We start from the raw sequence: 15128 nt of genomic DNA, 5'->3' as shown, positions 1-15128 counted from the left end.
TACCATATTATCCCAATAGAGCTATCAAGCTCCTCTCCTGTGGAACCACAGGAAATAAAACTGAATTGAACTGAAATGAATTGCTGTAATATCAGCACCTGCCTTCTAAACTGTTCATGAGTAACCCTAACCCCCTTACCCTGGTGTCTTCACTGATGTAACCACAGGTCACTTTCTCTCCCTTGACCCACAGTTCACTGGCCTGGGCTCTAGAGAGTCAAAAGCACCATAAGAATACATGAACTGACAAAAACCTTCTACAGTAATTTCCATCAACACTTTTTTATGACAGGTGAACTTGTTTACTAATCTTAGGAATTATCCTGCATTATATCTGCCTCATATGTTTTTTCCTCTTCACTGTCACCAAGTCATTACTCATAAGGGATATGTTGGGTTTCTGTTTCATTTTTTTTTGTAAAGTGCCTTGAGATAATTGTATTGTGACTTGGCATTTTACAAATAAAATTGAATTGAATATGTTGGCTAATTTGTTTTTTGCTCAATTATTAAAGCATACATGTTGATTGATTCTGCATTCCAATTACTCTAAATGCATTTATGAAGTTTGGAGAGTAAAATGTAAACTTAGTACCTGATTCCTGCAAACTCCACTTTCTGTGTGACATAAGCACATGTGCTCACCTGCAATAAAGATTGTAACAGGTAAATCCTCATGTAAATTGCTATAACACATTACTACATAGAATAACAAACTTTTACATTCCCTACCAAACTCTTTTTTAATCTCCACATATCTCCTCTGCCAATGTACTGGTCTTTGAAAGTCAGCTCCACCAAGTCTAGTGTTACATCCTGTAAGAAAAAAATGTATAATGGATTATTTCTGAATTACAAGTGGAGGAGCTGAGGAGTTTTCAGGGGGTCTATACCTTTGGGTCAACAATGTTAATAATGACATCCTGATATGCACGCAGTTTGAAGGCTTGTGCTACAGTCTGGTCCACACTGATTGTCTCTGAATAAAAACAAAATATCTATCATTGGTAGTGAACAGACAAGGTAATTATCACAAACATTTTCTAGTCAATAAAATATCAAACAGTTACAATCATTGGATATCTTATGTACCCAAAAAACAATGAACATTATAAGCACCACAAAGGCAGGATGTGTTTCAGGGCTGTATTGGACTGCACTAGACTGATCATTCCTGTTATTGTGTCCATTGTCCATCTCTACTGAGTCTGAAACTAACAATAATATCTATTATTAATTAATGTGCTAGTTATTTTCTCATTTAAGTAATACATTGATTTGTCAATAAAACAACATGGTTTTCTAAAGGCTAAGGCAACTTGTTCAGGTTGCTTGTTTTATCTAATCAGACACTGTGTTTCATATCACAAACAAGAAAACACAAAGCAGCAAATCAATTAAGCTAGTAATTATTGCAGCTGTGCGCGCCACTATTTTTCCCATTGTCTTCTGTCACAACCAATTATTTTTGGGGAACAAAGAGATCACTAAAGCTAAAATTATTCTAGCTTATAATTCATGAAACTTGTGTCTACATACATTATATTGGGTGGCACTAATTTACCTTTCTGCAGATCTTCTTTTAGGCTCTTCACCTGCAACAGGAGAGGACTGGGGATTTCAAAATAGACAAAACCCGATTATAACACCGATAGAGAAAAATGTGGAACATCCAAAAGAGTCAGCTTCCCAGCTTACAAACTCACCTGTATTCATCTGTGGGGTGTGCAATCTCGATTATATCCCCTAGATTGACTTGAGGAAAAACCTTTGGGTTGACAACCAGCTCATCATCTGCTCACAAGAAAAATCAATTTGAAAAGCAATCATGGAAACCAACTATTTCAAAAGAGACGTACATGAATTTAGGCTACCGGAAGTCTAAGTTCTCACTTACCACTTCCACCAAAACCTTTCTTGTGCAGTACAAGCTTATATGACTTATTAGTCTTCATGATAAACCATCTGGGAAACAAAGTCAATTAACTCATGACTTTTCACACAAGCTTTATGAGAGGCGTGTCGTAGGTAATGATTAGTCTCGCTAACGTTATACTCACAAAACTACAACAATTTCAAGAAATATATACATCGTATGTTAACTTGTTTTTAAAGTATTCAATAAAGCATTAAGGCAGGTCGGTTAGAACAAGTTAGTACATACAGTACAGCACATACACATACAGCGGTACCTGAATATTCTCTTCTAATGCTGCAGTTCAAACTGGTCTAGGATGACACATTTGCTAGCCTACAATATGGCTACTTGGAGACAATTTACAACTGAGCTAGCTAGGTAGCACTAACCACAGTGGTAGTATAATTCATAATTTTACTACAACATGGTCACAATCCATCCATATAGATAAAATAAGTAAGAAAGGAAAGTTTTAATATATAAAGCAGTTTGCTAGCTAACTACGTGCCAGTTGGACTACTTCCCCCACATAAAATCCGTGATGCGATTGGTTTGCAGCTGTTCAGAGAGTGTCTTAGCAAAACAGGAGCACTCACTCCGTTTATTTCCATCTTCACTTTCTCTTTTAAGAATAAAACTTAAGATGTTTTTTCTGTATGACCCATTATACTCGGTCTTTTTTTTACCAATTCTCGCCTTTAATTGGACATTCATCATACATGCATTGCTTCAGCTTTAAATACTTAACATTCAACGCTTTATCTAGAGGTTGAGTCATGGCTAGATACCTTCACCTGGACAACTCAGAATCTCCACAGACATACAACGCTCTAATTTTATATTTATTATACTCTTGTATGACACCAAAAAGTGAGTAGTCTGAAGGATCCTTGTATGATCCTGACGCTAATGCTTAGGAATATACCTACCCCTTTGGATTTGCGAGTCTCTAAAAACACCTTATTATATGCCCCACCTCATTTTCAAGATAAATTAATGTATGAACACTTCAACACTTAAGAATGTGGTATCCATAAACACAAAGACATGTTAGATCAGAGTCTTATACATATTTAATTCATTTTGTTTGAGTAAAACACATGCTATGTTATTGTGAAATTTTATTTAATCTTTGTTTAAATGGCTAGTCTATTGCCTCAAGCTTTTTTATACAGAAGTATTTTAAAGTAAATAAGGACGTCCACATGACCAGAATTTATGCTGACTTGATAGTAGGCTCATTTACACTTGTTTACTGTAACAGTTACATTCTGGATGAAACACTGAAAAATTAACATATAACTTATAATTTTTTGCAATTAAAATATTTGAAATCAGAAGATTTTGTATCAGCAAAAAAATCCAACTGATGTTTAAGTCCAATATTAACTGACTTTCAAAAATGAATACTGGTCAAACCTTCTGCAGATGTCAGAATACATTGCGGTCTTGATTAAATAAAAAACCTAATGGAGTGTATCCTAGGGTACATTTCAGTCCACAGTGGTCACAGAAAATATAGCCTCTGTCTGGTTCTGCCCACAGCTCCTTTTTTCATCAGCAGCAGCCTCTCTCTATGTCTTGGGTTGCAGGCTCCTCCAGGTTAACATGATCTGATTCTGTCAAAAAATATATTTTTCTGTATTGGTATACTGTTAAGACTTTCATCTCAACCTTTCTGCTTGTTAAGAGTTGAGTCATTACTTACTGATACAGTCTCCTTGCCCAATGCTAGCAGGAACCCCACTTTCCATGTCCTTTAGCATGCACTTTTCAAAGGCCAAAGCAGCCACCCTAAAGAAAAAGCCATGCACATTCTCTCCTAAAATTAAGACAAATTGACAGGTTTCAGTGACTTTAATGCATTATATATTTATATTGCCTTAATGTAATATGCAGAAAACAATTGACAATCTAAGCACTTGGCTTTTACCTGTTTTAGCTGAAACAGCCCAAAACTCTGCACACATATCCGTTGCTATTCTGATGGCATCTTTTTCTGTCCTCTGTCTTTCTTCTGAGGGCTTATAAGGAAAGGACAGGTAGGTACTTGTGTACAGTATTGTTCAAAATAATAGCAGTACAATGTGACTAACCAGAATAATCCAGGTTTTTAGTATATTTTTTATTGCTACATGGCAAACAAGTTACCAGTAGGTGCAGTAGATTCTCAGAAAACAAACAAGACCCAGCATTCATGATATGCACGCTCTTAAAGGCTGTGCAATTGGGCAATTAGTTGAAAGGGGTGTGTTCAAAAAAATAACAGTGTCTGCCGTTGACTGTACAAACTCAAAACTATTTTGTACAAACGTTTTTGTTTGTAGGATTTAGCAATCCTGTGAATCACTAAACTAATATTTAGTTGTATGACCACAGTTTTTTATAACTGCTTCACATCTGTGTGGCATGGAGTCAACCAACTTGTGGCACCTTTCAGCTGTTATTCCACTCCATGATTCTTTAACAACATTCCACAATTCATTTACATTTCTTGGTTTTGCTTCAGAAACAGCATTTTTGATATCACCCCACAAGTTCTGGATTGGATTAAAGTCCGGGGATTGGGCTGGCCACTCCAACGTGACCTCTTCAAGTATTTTGACATATGCAAACTGATCCATGATCCCTGGTATGCGATAAATAGGCCCAACACCATAGTAGGAGAAACATGCCCATATCATGATGCTTGCACCACCATGCTTCACTATCTTCACTGTGTACTGTGGCTTGAATTCAGAGTTTGGGGGTCATCTCACAAACTGTCTATGGCCCTTGGACCCAAAAAGAACAATTTTACTCTCATCAGTCCACAAAATGTTCCTCCATTTCTCTTTAGGCCAGTTGATGTGTTCTTTGGCAAATTGTAACCTCTTCTGCACATGCTTTTTTTTTTTAACAGAGGGACTTTGCGGGGGATTCTTGAAAATAGATTAGCTTCACACAGATGTCTTCTAACTGTCACAGTACTTACAGGTAACTCCAGACTGTCTTTGATCATCCTGGAGCTGATCATTGGCTGAGCCTTTGCCATTCTGGTTATTCTTCGATCCATTTTGATGGTTGTCTTCCGTTTTCTTCTCTCTGGTTTTGCCCTCCATTTTAAGGCATTGGAGATCATTTTAGCTGAACAGCCTATAATATTTTGCACCTCTTCATAGGTTTTCCCCTCTCCAATCAACTTTTTAATCAAAGTACGCTGTTCTTCTGAACAATGTCTTGAACGACCCATTTTCCTCAGGCTTTCGAATGCATGTCCAACAAGTGCTGGCTTCATCCTTAAATAGGGGCCACCTGATTCACACCTGTTTTTTCACAAAATTGATGACCTCACTGATTCAATGCCACACTGCTATTTTTTTTAACACACTCCTTTCAACTAATTGCCCAATTACACAGCCTTAAGACTGTGCATATCATGAATGCTGGGTCTTGTTTGTTTTCTGAGAATCTACTGCACCTACTGGTAACTTGTTTGCCATGTAGTAATAAAAAAATATACTAAAAACTTGGATTATTCTGGTTAGTCACACTGTACTGCTATTATTTTGAACAATACTGTATGTGACAATCTGCACTTTACAATATAAAATATACTCACCAGCAGGTCATTTTTAGTGCCAACCAAGAAGATAAAACAGGGGTCAGGCTCATTTTCTCTCATCGCTTCCTCTAACCACTGACTATAAAGAGAAAAAACATCTTTATATTTTTTAAATTACAAGAACTGCGTAATTAAAACAAACTACCTGGTTCCAGATTTCTGACTCATCACCAACCTGTTCAATTTGTGCGGCAACACAATTATGAATCACGGAAAATGCAAGTAGAGTTTTGCATTTTGCATTCACTGTGTAATGAATGGGAGTACTATTTCAGTGGTTCTGTAAAACACCAGTCACCAGTAGAGTGAGTTCAGTGATAATGTCAGACCTACCATGTGTGATCTAGGGACTTAATGTCTGCCATGTCAAAGACTGTGATAATGACTGTAAAAGATGAACAAGAAGTATCAGTTTAACTCAACTCATATTTAAAATAGTCTTACCTAGCATCAGCCATACACACATTTTTTTTTTATCTTTGCCAACTTCTTACCCTGAGCGCCTCTGTAGTATGAAGAAGCAATGCATTTGAATTTTTCCTGTCCTGCAGTATCCCAGCTATACAAAAGTAATTACAATGAATGCCAAAACAAAAAGTACTCTAGAATTGCAAATTGTACAGGCAAAATTATTTAGGCTATTTCAAATCAAGGTACTCACATCTGAAGGGAGAAAGGGACACCATTTATTTCAAACCTCTCAATCTCAAAGTCTACTCCTATAGTGGCTTTGTAGTCTCTTTCAAAGACATCTTTACAAAACCTGAAAACAGCAGAAGCAAGTCAGGTTTGCTTCTTTTTGCTCGTGGTATTCAGAACACAGAGTCACTGGAACAATCCCTGACTGCTTATAATCAATTGCCTTTCTGTACTAAGTTCCTTAACTTCTTAAATGTGCAATCACTTAGTTCAAACAAAAACATGTACAATATATAGGAAAGAGAAATATCCATCAACACTTTGTAAATGTAGTTTTATATATTTTATATGGTCTTTAGCAGCTATTTTGATATTGCCATTTTGATTTTGTCTTCATTAGATTCTTTTTGATAAAGTACCTATTAATGAGGCAGGTCTTCCCTACATTAAGGTCTCCAACAACCACCACTTTTGACATTTTCTGTCGGTCCCACCTTTAAAGAAGACATATGAGTATGCATGATTTAAATGTGATACTCAAACACAATTAAGTATGATGCATTGACCTCAACGTAGTAGACTCACGGCTGATGCCTGGCACTTCTGTCTTTACAGGATGCTTTAGCCTGTATGTCCCAGTCTTTCTTCAGCTGCAGAGAGGCCTCAGGTGTGTAGCACTGAAAAGAACAGATATTCAGGCATATAATAATAACTGCTAGAGGAGAAGTCACAAAATCACAAAAAGTGTTTAGGATACATCCTCTAGAACCCATGAATATCTGTACAAAATTTTGTCCCAGTCAACTTACCGGACAACCTAGCATTGATCTGACAGTGGTGGTAGTGAAAAAGCCAGGGAAACTACAAAGTCATAAGGATTCATCCTCTGAGCACCAGGGATATGTGCACCATATGCAATACGCGACTGTTTTATAGAGGTATTAAACTGGTTACTGTGGTACTGCAACAGTCTAATTTACAGCCTTCACTTTTGGTTCTCAAACTATGCATGCATTATGTCACCCCAAAACATAGAGTAAAACATGACTGTTTCAGGACCTATACAAACAATTTTATCATTCAAATATGGAAGACTGATTCCATGTAACAGAACTTAAGATTTTTGGACAGTTGTCCTACTGTTTTAACTAGGTCACTCTCACGGTAAAAAATTACCTTGTACCTGGATAAAGCTGGAGCAGACCACTGTTACCACAGTATACTGCAAAAAAACGTACGTTACCTTTGGGAATTCCAAGATGACCCTGTCTCTGCTGATAGCTAGTGGGAATGGTATCATCCCATTCCTTTTATCCTGCATGACGACCTGAGAGGTAATAAACACATATTTGATTCAAATACAATCAATTAAATATTTTTGTTATCTTAGAACGCCACGTCGCAAATTCAACAATTTGTGAGACAGACTCAGATGGTAGTGACAACATCTAGGCTAAGGCTATATGTACTTTTTCAAAGTAACGGTGTCGAAGAACACGGCTATTCAGGAGAATCTGGTTAAGATGCTAGTGCTGCTGCAGCGTTATCAAGTTATCCAGTAGACTTACAAGACTGACATTTTGCCTTCAAAATAAAAGATTATTAACATTCGAATAAAACATTATGAAGGTATATCTTCACTTTTTAACACCTTCATTATTATTAGCTACCTGCTGTACTTGGTACTTTTTATTTTGTTTTTCTGAAGTCCCCAACGGTCCCAAAATGAGCATTAATTTAAGCAAGACAACTGAAGTCATGCACAATTCTGTTGTCAGTGACAATGGCGCCGAGCACAACCAGCTTCACTACCCTCTATTTCACAGACCGGCTTTTTTTTTTTTTAACAAAATGGCACTCTGTTACACTGTGGTTTAAATGGCTAACACTGTGAATGACTTACACTCAGCACTGACGAAATTACGTCGAATATCTCCTTAATTTGTCTGGATGGCTCTCAGTTACTGCAGTTATAAACCCGGACGCTTTCTGCTGAGCGGGTCGTTTCCATGACAACTGTACTGTAGTTCCTATGTCACGTGATAGCTGGAATTTTTTTCCATGTGTCTAAAAGTAGTGCCAATTACTAGGTCCCGTAGATCCCTGTCAAAGTAAAGACAAGTTTATTTTTCACTGTAATGTGGCAATAAAAGTGACGTTACTTTGGTCTGTAATAAGTGTGAGGGAAATTTTGCTTGCACCCACTGTACCAATTGAACAACGGCATCGCTGTAATGGGCATTGTCCACGTGTACCCAGTCTTGTTGTTTCAAACGAAAAATGAGGTACGTGTTAGTGAAAAGGTGTCTGATTTTGTAATACTCACGCCCCAGATGTGGTTTCAACAGACGTTCCAGTTCCTGAAATGTTGGTTTGTAGTCCTGTAACCATGTTCAGAAAATCCTCTCCCCATTTGTTGGTATTCTTTTTTGGATGGGTAATTTTGTCCATTGCTTCTCTCATGTCCATGTCATCTTTTGTTTCCTCTTCTTCACCAGACAAGTGGCTCTGCCCTTCAGATCTGGTGTGTCCCTTCACACTTTCAGAGTCTGGTGGAGGTGTTTCAGATGTGTCGTTTCCAGGTGCCTCATACTCCAGTGGGGGGACGCTGGCTGGAGTCTCTCTTCCTGTGTATTGTCTGTTTGTGATAAGGAGGAGGTGGGGGAGCAGAGTCCAGGTCTGGATCCACCTTGTGTAACTCAGAACAGGATACAGAGATTTAGTGTCAGAACAATCTTTTGGTCTATATACTATATGTTCTGGTTCTGTTTGTTTCTGTTTAGACCTTTTGTCTCCATCTTCATACTGCCTTCTCTTCATCTTACTTTCCCTCACACGACATTCTTCTTTCCACATGCAATGTGCTTTCCAGTCAGCTTGGAACACCTTGTGTTTCTTTCTCTCTTTCTTGGACAAAGACCTGTGTTGCTCTGTACTCTCTTTCCTTTTCTTCTTTTTAAGTTTATCTTTTAAACAACACTGACTGTCGACTACTCAGACTAAACTCCACAGGAAACCCCAGCTCCCACCAGTTGTTTACAACTTGTGTTGTACTTTTTTCTAATTTCTTCATTTAACAGTGACAAATAAGTTGGTAGACCAGACCCTGGCCAGGCATTTCTTTCCCTTTTAGTACCCAGTACTATTCTCTAGTAGCCGTTCTCTCTTGTTATCTTTCCTCATTGGACCCGGTCCCTTTACTTCTACTGCTTACAACTGTTATTAATAACAAAACGGTCTTTACCAAGACAACCGTGGGACCCAGTCCCTTTCTGTAATGCATACAACTATTATTAATAACACAACGGTCTCTATCAAGACAACCGCGGGGCCCAGTGCCTTTCCTGTACAGGCTGCAACAGTAATTGATAACACAATGGTTCTACTAAGACGACGTCTCGTCAACTACTCAACCACGTAGTGAGTCAGCGCTTTTTCTTACTGTAACATTACCGGTCTGTCTATGTCTATATCTCCTTAGGATGAAAGCTTCTCGAACCGCAGGGAGGAATCGCTATTTAGTGCGCACTGTTACTTTCCATTCTTCAGAGTCCAGACCGCGCGTCCATCTTACTCGCTGACACCAAATCTGTCATGGAAAAAACACTTGGAGACCATCTCAGATCAAAGGATGGCCAATTTAATAGGCAAAGGCAACGGGCAAGGAAACAGCATCAGTTGAACAGCATTAATTTACACATCAGTCACTCACATGTAAATCATGCCAGCAGGATGGCATACATAATATAATTAGCGTCTCCCTGACTTTCCGTCTGCTTCCTTGTGACTACAAAGCCGTGTTAAAAGTCTTTGTTGACTTAACATAGGACACAGAGGGAGGTAGCAGACATTTGTCTGTCAAGGTATAAATTTCCTTCACAATAAGAAGAAGATGATGAAGAAGTATTATTACTATTACTTGTGAGGAAGGATGTGCTTCCTGGCTAATATAGTTAGACTGGATCGTTCTGGTAGAGCCCACTACAGGTGATCGGTCAGAATCACATAGACGTCTTATTTGGATTTGTTCTTTATTTCCACCTTTCAACAGCTACAACCATGTCTGTATAGGTGTATGTGTGGTTCTGTATAAACAACGGAGAAAATATAATAAATAAATTGGATAACAAATGAAATTACACTCAGATAATGTACAGTGTAATATAAATACTGTGAATTGGAAATAATATACTTTACGCTGCTATATGACAGATATAAAAACAAATATAGCCACAAGCGGCGATAAGCGGCCCTCGCCTCGAGCGGACCGCCTTCCCCGATGCACCGCCCCCGCCAGCGACCCGCGGCCGAAGCCGACCTCGAACCGCGCAGCTGACCTCGAACCGCATCGCCGGTCGCCTCACCGGGAGCCCTTCGAACGACGGCACGAGTCCTATCCGGAAAGCCGAGGCGGAGGATTTTCTCCCAGTCAACGTGCGCTTTAGAGACAAACGGCGAACCACCTCACATCTCCACGGTAACAACAGCAGCAGTTGAAAGCACAGCTGCACATTTCCAGACGTACCGAGACACAAAAACACACAGACACACATATAAAGACATCAACAAACATATTCAGCCACACAATCCGTTGCACACACCCGTGGACACACGCAGACCAGCATACCTACACATTTATCATTGTAAATGTTCATTTGACTGGACGCAGAATTCAGACCACATACAGCCACACATACGGACACACAAAAAGGCAGGCGCAACAGCAGCAGACATTCATTCAGCATTGCACCTTTAAGTTTAAAACATCCAATGCTGATTGATCATCATTGCCACAGAAACAGTGTGGAAAATAGAGCTATACTGCCACCTGATGGCAGAACTGAGGATGTGCTCCCAAACAACACAAGTCAAGTCTGTTGATTCATTGCAACAGAAACAGTGTGGAAAATAGAGCTCTACTGCCACCTGATGGCAGAACTGAGGATGTGCTCCCAAACAACACTCAAGTCAAGTCTGTTGATTAAAACCCAGCTCAAGCTTTCTTCCTTCATTATTATAGATGGTTTTGGCACTCCTAAAACAGGAGCCCAGCTTGGCTTGATGCAGTTTTCCACAAACACTCACTGACAGTGCACCAGTTGTAAACACACATTTCCAGATGTACTGAGACACAAAAACACACTGACACACATATTAAAACATTAAAAGAATCAGTGCAGAGGCCACAGTACAGATCAAAAGCAGCCACGTAGACCACGTCCTTCAGTGCACCCCCGCGGAGGTGTGTGCCAATTTTGGTACAGTTCTGACAAAGTAAGTGCAAGTACACAGCATGTGCATCTTAAGTTTAAATCTCATAGGAAATGAATTGTGGCTTCAGGTCATCACCAAGGCAACAGCGTGGAAAATAGTGCATGTGTGTGATTGGCTATTTTGATCAAGTTGGCCTAAGGGATGTATGTGCAAAATGTGGTCCATTTCTGACAAACTAAATGTTTTTCTCTCCATTGTAATTTTTGCAAATTTTCTCATAGGAAATGAATTGTGGTTCCAGGTCCTCACCAAGGCAACAGCGTGGAAAATAGTGCATGTGTGTGATTGGCTTTTTTGATCAAGTCGGCCTAAGGGATGTATGTGCAAAATGTGGTCCATTTCTGACAAACTAAATGTTTTTCTCTCCATTGTAATTTTTTGCAAATTTTCTCATAGGAAATGAATTGTGGTTTCAGGTCCTCACCAAGGCAACAGCGTGGAAAATAGAGCATGGCTCTCATTGGCTTTTTTGCTCAGAATGCCCTAAAGGATTTGTGTGCAAAATTTGGTCCATTTCTGACAAACTAAATGTTTGGCTCTCCATTCAAATTTTCGCAAATTTTCAAATTGTTATACAGGGGGCCAGGTGATTTTGTTCAATCACCTGGATTCAGGCCCCCGGGGTCTACAATTCATCAATTGGTCCGATTCCAATCCGACACCTTGAAGGTGCCACAAACCTGCGTCAACTTGCCGCGCCCGCCAAAGGAAAACCGTAATACTTATTCAAGAAATTTGGATATCTTTTGCAGCCCCATGGGTCTAGGTGATGCTGGCCAAAAATGAGCTCAATCAGTCAAAAGCCCAAGGAGGAGTTCGTTCAAGGTGAGCAAAATCAACGAACTCAATGACCTCAAGATAAACTCCCAGCTGGTGGACTTCCTGTTGGTCACATGACCTCGACATGATAAGCTTTTTTGCTTGGCCTGACATGAAGAAGAGATGTGCCAGGTGTGGTGACTGTACGATTAAATAAATGTCAGTGGGCCTCCCATAGGCGCAATGTATTTCAATTGTTGTCGGGGGCGCTGAAGAGCCATTCTTTTGAGTTTGCTCATGAAACCCATAAAATATCAAATTTTCACACGATTCTGAGGGGCATGCAAATTTTGGTGAGTTTTCACACACGTTCAGGGGGTCAAATTTGAGGGAGTTGCGGAACGTGAAGAATAATAATGAACAAAAAAAATAAGAATATTTCTAACAATTTCCAGGCCCACGCCCGCCCAGCACCCACATATTATACATTTTCGGAAAGGTCTCGCCCCCCCGCTAAGTCGTCCCTTGCCCATTGAGCGATTATAATAGTCCCTGCGCTTGGACCTTTGGTCCTTGCTCGGGCCTAATAACAGTGATAAAGCATGCGCCATTCAGTCCACAATAAACAGAGCTTTATATAATTAGCAATACCACAGCACCCTCTACTGGACACAAACAGGTGTAAACAGGGCTGAGTCACACTGCGTTGAATGTCCCTGACCCAATTAGCGTTTTTAGCCTAGCGTAGGTTCAAGCACTCGCTATGAATAACAGAAACGATAACTCAACAAGCAGTAACCATAGCACTCTATCTCACAATGAGTTGGCATAACACAACTAACCGAACATAATATCTATTACTAGTATCGGGTCTGAGAACAACGATAACAAGGCAAATATGTTAACACATTACGAAGCGCTAGACTATTAGCGCTCCGCTGTTGCCATTAACAACACGGGAAAATATTGCAACTCACTTGCAATAGACGCACACAACTACACAACAGCTGCTGCTGTAGATCAGAGTATGTCTCTGTTAGTCCCTGTCGTTTACTGCACATAGGGCCAATGACTCGATGACTGCACTCGGCAAGGTATCCAAGCAGACAAGGTGGCTCCAGACACCTCCGTGAAGTTGGCCCCCCACCCAACGCAAAACTTCGCAAAAATAGTCTCAATCGTTTGTGCTCCGTTTGTGCTGCTCGAAGCTCCGTTTGTGCGGCTTTTTATTTTGCTTTTATTTAGCATTTTATTTTGGGTTGCTCACTTATTGACTTTCTTACCAAATTGTTTGATTCTAGTGATGTTGTAATAGAACAACTCTTTATCAGTATTTTTTGTAGTCGTTGTGGTGTTCATTAAAAGCAGCTCAATGTTCGTCTGCTGTCAGACTCTTTTTCTGTCACCGTCTTACTTAAAATAGATTTGTGCGAGAGCGCCATCAAGTCGTAGCTTTATGTAACTTCAGCGCTTTTGTTCCCACCTGATTGACCTTATTTATGAGTATTGTCTGATACCCTTCACTCCCACCACGAGGTGGCACTCGTCAAGATGCTGTTGTGAAAATCAAGTTAGTAGAGGAAAAGTTGATAAAGTTACAAACTCAAATTTCTGGCCAATGTAAGTACAATGTTTTAACAGTGTCAGTTTAAAGTGTCAGTGTCAGCATGGTAACCATAAATTAGCCATGGTTTTTGCTAACCATAGTTTAACCATGGTATTTGTAGTAAAACTGTTGTACAAATGGTAATGAATATGCCAAATAATAAAAGTTATGATACTTGGTTACTACTCTTACGATACTAAAACAAAGATTAATTTTTGTAAAGGTAATTTCAAGAACAACGGTACAGAATTCAAATGAGCTAAGATTTCCAATGTTTACTGAACAAAAAACACATTGCTAATACTTATATCACTTATATCGCTATATCACAATTACAATTGTACATATGACCTATGTTAGTTTTAGAATATGTTGCGCATTTAGGGATCAACATTACTGTATTGTTAGTAATATAAGATATATTATTATTATAACATATTATTACTATATTGTCCTTATATTTGGGACAATACAGTAATACAGGTTTATACTATACTGTACATGACATTTTTGGAGTCAGGATTATTTAAGTGATTATGATAATTATGTTTTGCTTATGCCAGATGCCCAAGAAACCAGCAGTCAACAGGGATTCCATTTTTCAATTCAATTCAATTTCAATTCAATTTCAATTTTCAATTTATTTGTATAGCGCCAAATCACAATACAAATCATCTCAAGGCACTTTACTAAAACTAAAACTAAAAACCCAACAATTCCCTTATGAGCAAGCACTTGGCGACAGTGGAGACGAAAAAACTCCCTTTAACGGAAGAAAAAAAACCTCCAGCAGAACCGGGCTCAGTTTGGGCGGCCATCTGCCTCGACCGGTTGGGGTGAGTGGATAGAGCAGAGAGAAAAGAACAGCAACAATAAACAACAAATAGACACTGCAAGTTGGTGGGGCCAGTAACTGCATCAGCGATAAACAGCTCCAGGACCAGGGACACCTGCAGAAGGTACAGAGAGAGAGAGAGAGAGAGAGAGGGAGGGAGAGAGCACAAACTAGGGGAGAGAGAGAGCACAAGGTTAGTAACATTCAATGGTGGAATATACATGAGGTGGGAGGGGTTATGCTGCCTATAGCAGCATAACTAACTAAGGGATGGTTCAGGGTTGCCTGAAGCCAGCCCTAACTATATGCTTTGTCAAAGAGGAAGGTTTTAAGTCTAGCCTTAAAAGTACAGAGAGTGTCTGCCTCCTGAACCCAGACTGAGAGCTGGTTCCACAGGAGAGGAGCTTGATAGCTAAAGGCTCTGCCTCCCATTCTGCTTTTGAGAACTCTGGGAACCACAAGTAGGCCTGCACTCTGAGAGCGAAGTGGTCTA

General features: G+C 39.5%; 2 protein-coding genes across 16 annotated transcripts in view; both read right to left on the bottom strand.

The window, feature by feature from the left end:
• depdc5 (DEP domain containing 5, GATOR1 subcomplex subunit) overlaps positions 1 to 2473 on the bottom strand; it is a 41019-nt gene extending 38546 nt beyond the window's left edge. For 11 of the 12 annotated variants that reach the window (XR_003296059.1, XR_003296058.1, XM_026313633.2 and 8 more), the window contains exons 1-8: positions 2193 to 2473; positions 1898 to 1965; positions 1707 to 1794; positions 1565 to 1611; positions 894 to 979; positions 733 to 816; positions 596 to 645; positions 140 to 209 (exon numbers count right to left, since the gene is read on the bottom strand). Coding sequence is in view for 10 of the 12 variants with exons in the window: in XM_026313633.2 (XP_026169418.1) it covers positions 140 to 209; positions 596 to 645; positions 733 to 816; positions 894 to 979; positions 1565 to 1611; positions 1707 to 1794; positions 1898 to 1955 (483 nt within the window). In the remaining 2 variants the exon portion in view is untranslated. Of the gene's footprint in view, positions 1 to 139; positions 210 to 595; positions 646 to 732; positions 817 to 893; positions 980 to 1564; positions 1612 to 1706; positions 1795 to 1897; positions 1966 to 2192 lie in introns of those variants that run through there. The other variant, XM_026313640.2, reaches the window with a different exon arrangement.
• Positions 2474 to 3031: 558 nt separating this feature from the next.
• Positions 3032 to 8178, bottom strand: rab36 (RAB36, member RAS oncogene family). 4 transcript variants are annotated; one of them, XR_003296069.1, is made up of 11 exons: positions 7832 to 7949; positions 7405 to 7488; positions 6747 to 6838; positions 6581 to 6655; positions 6184 to 6285; positions 6017 to 6081; positions 5856 to 5907; positions 5520 to 5601; positions 3852 to 3942; positions 3627 to 3712; positions 3032 to 3537 (listed from the first exon to the last, which is right to left on the bottom strand). XR_003296069.1 is itself a non-coding variant. In XM_026313827.1 (11 exons), the coding sequence occupies exons 2-11, from the start codon at positions 7480 to 7482 to the stop codon at positions 3476 to 3478; spliced, it is 813 nt and encodes a 270-aa protein (XP_026169612.1). In that variant the 5' UTR covers positions 7483 to 7488; positions 8065 to 8178; the 3' UTR covers positions 3032 to 3475. The 4 variants fall into 4 exon arrangements, 3 of the variants coding, with proteins under 3 accessions (XP_026169612.1, XP_026169611.1, XP_026169613.1); XM_026313827.1 differs by lacking the exon at positions 7832 to 7949 and adding an exon at positions 8065 to 8178 and having other exon boundaries at positions 3627 to 3740; XM_026313826.1 differs by having other exon boundaries at positions 3627 to 3740.
• Between the last annotated feature and the right edge of the window lie 6950 nt (positions 8179 to 15128).

This window comes from Mastacembelus armatus, chromosome 17, assembly GCF_900324485.2.
Source record: "Mastacembelus armatus chromosome 17, fMasArm1.2, whole genome shotgun sequence".
In the NCBI taxonomy this organism is placed as follows: Eukaryota; Metazoa; Chordata; class Actinopteri; order Synbranchiformes; family Mastacembelidae; genus Mastacembelus; species Mastacembelus armatus.
Note: the sequence above shows the minus strand (reverse complement) of the source record. Positions and strands in the feature narration are given on the sequence as shown.

Excerpts from the sequence above, each read along its gene's own strand:
- rab36 (XM_026313826.1), bottom strand. The coding sequence starts at position 7,921 with ATGACTTCAGTTGTCTTGCTTAAATTAATGCTCATTTTGGGACCGTTG. Across the intron at positions 6,286-6,580 it reads AAGACCTGCCTCATTAATAG|GTTTTGTAAAGATGTCTTTG; the intron begins GTACTTTATCAA and ends TGCTGTTTTCAG. Across the intron at positions 3,538-3,626 it reads TGGGCAAGGAGACTGTATCA|AATCAGATCATGTTAACCTG; the intron begins GTAAGTAATGAC and ends ATTTTTTGACAG.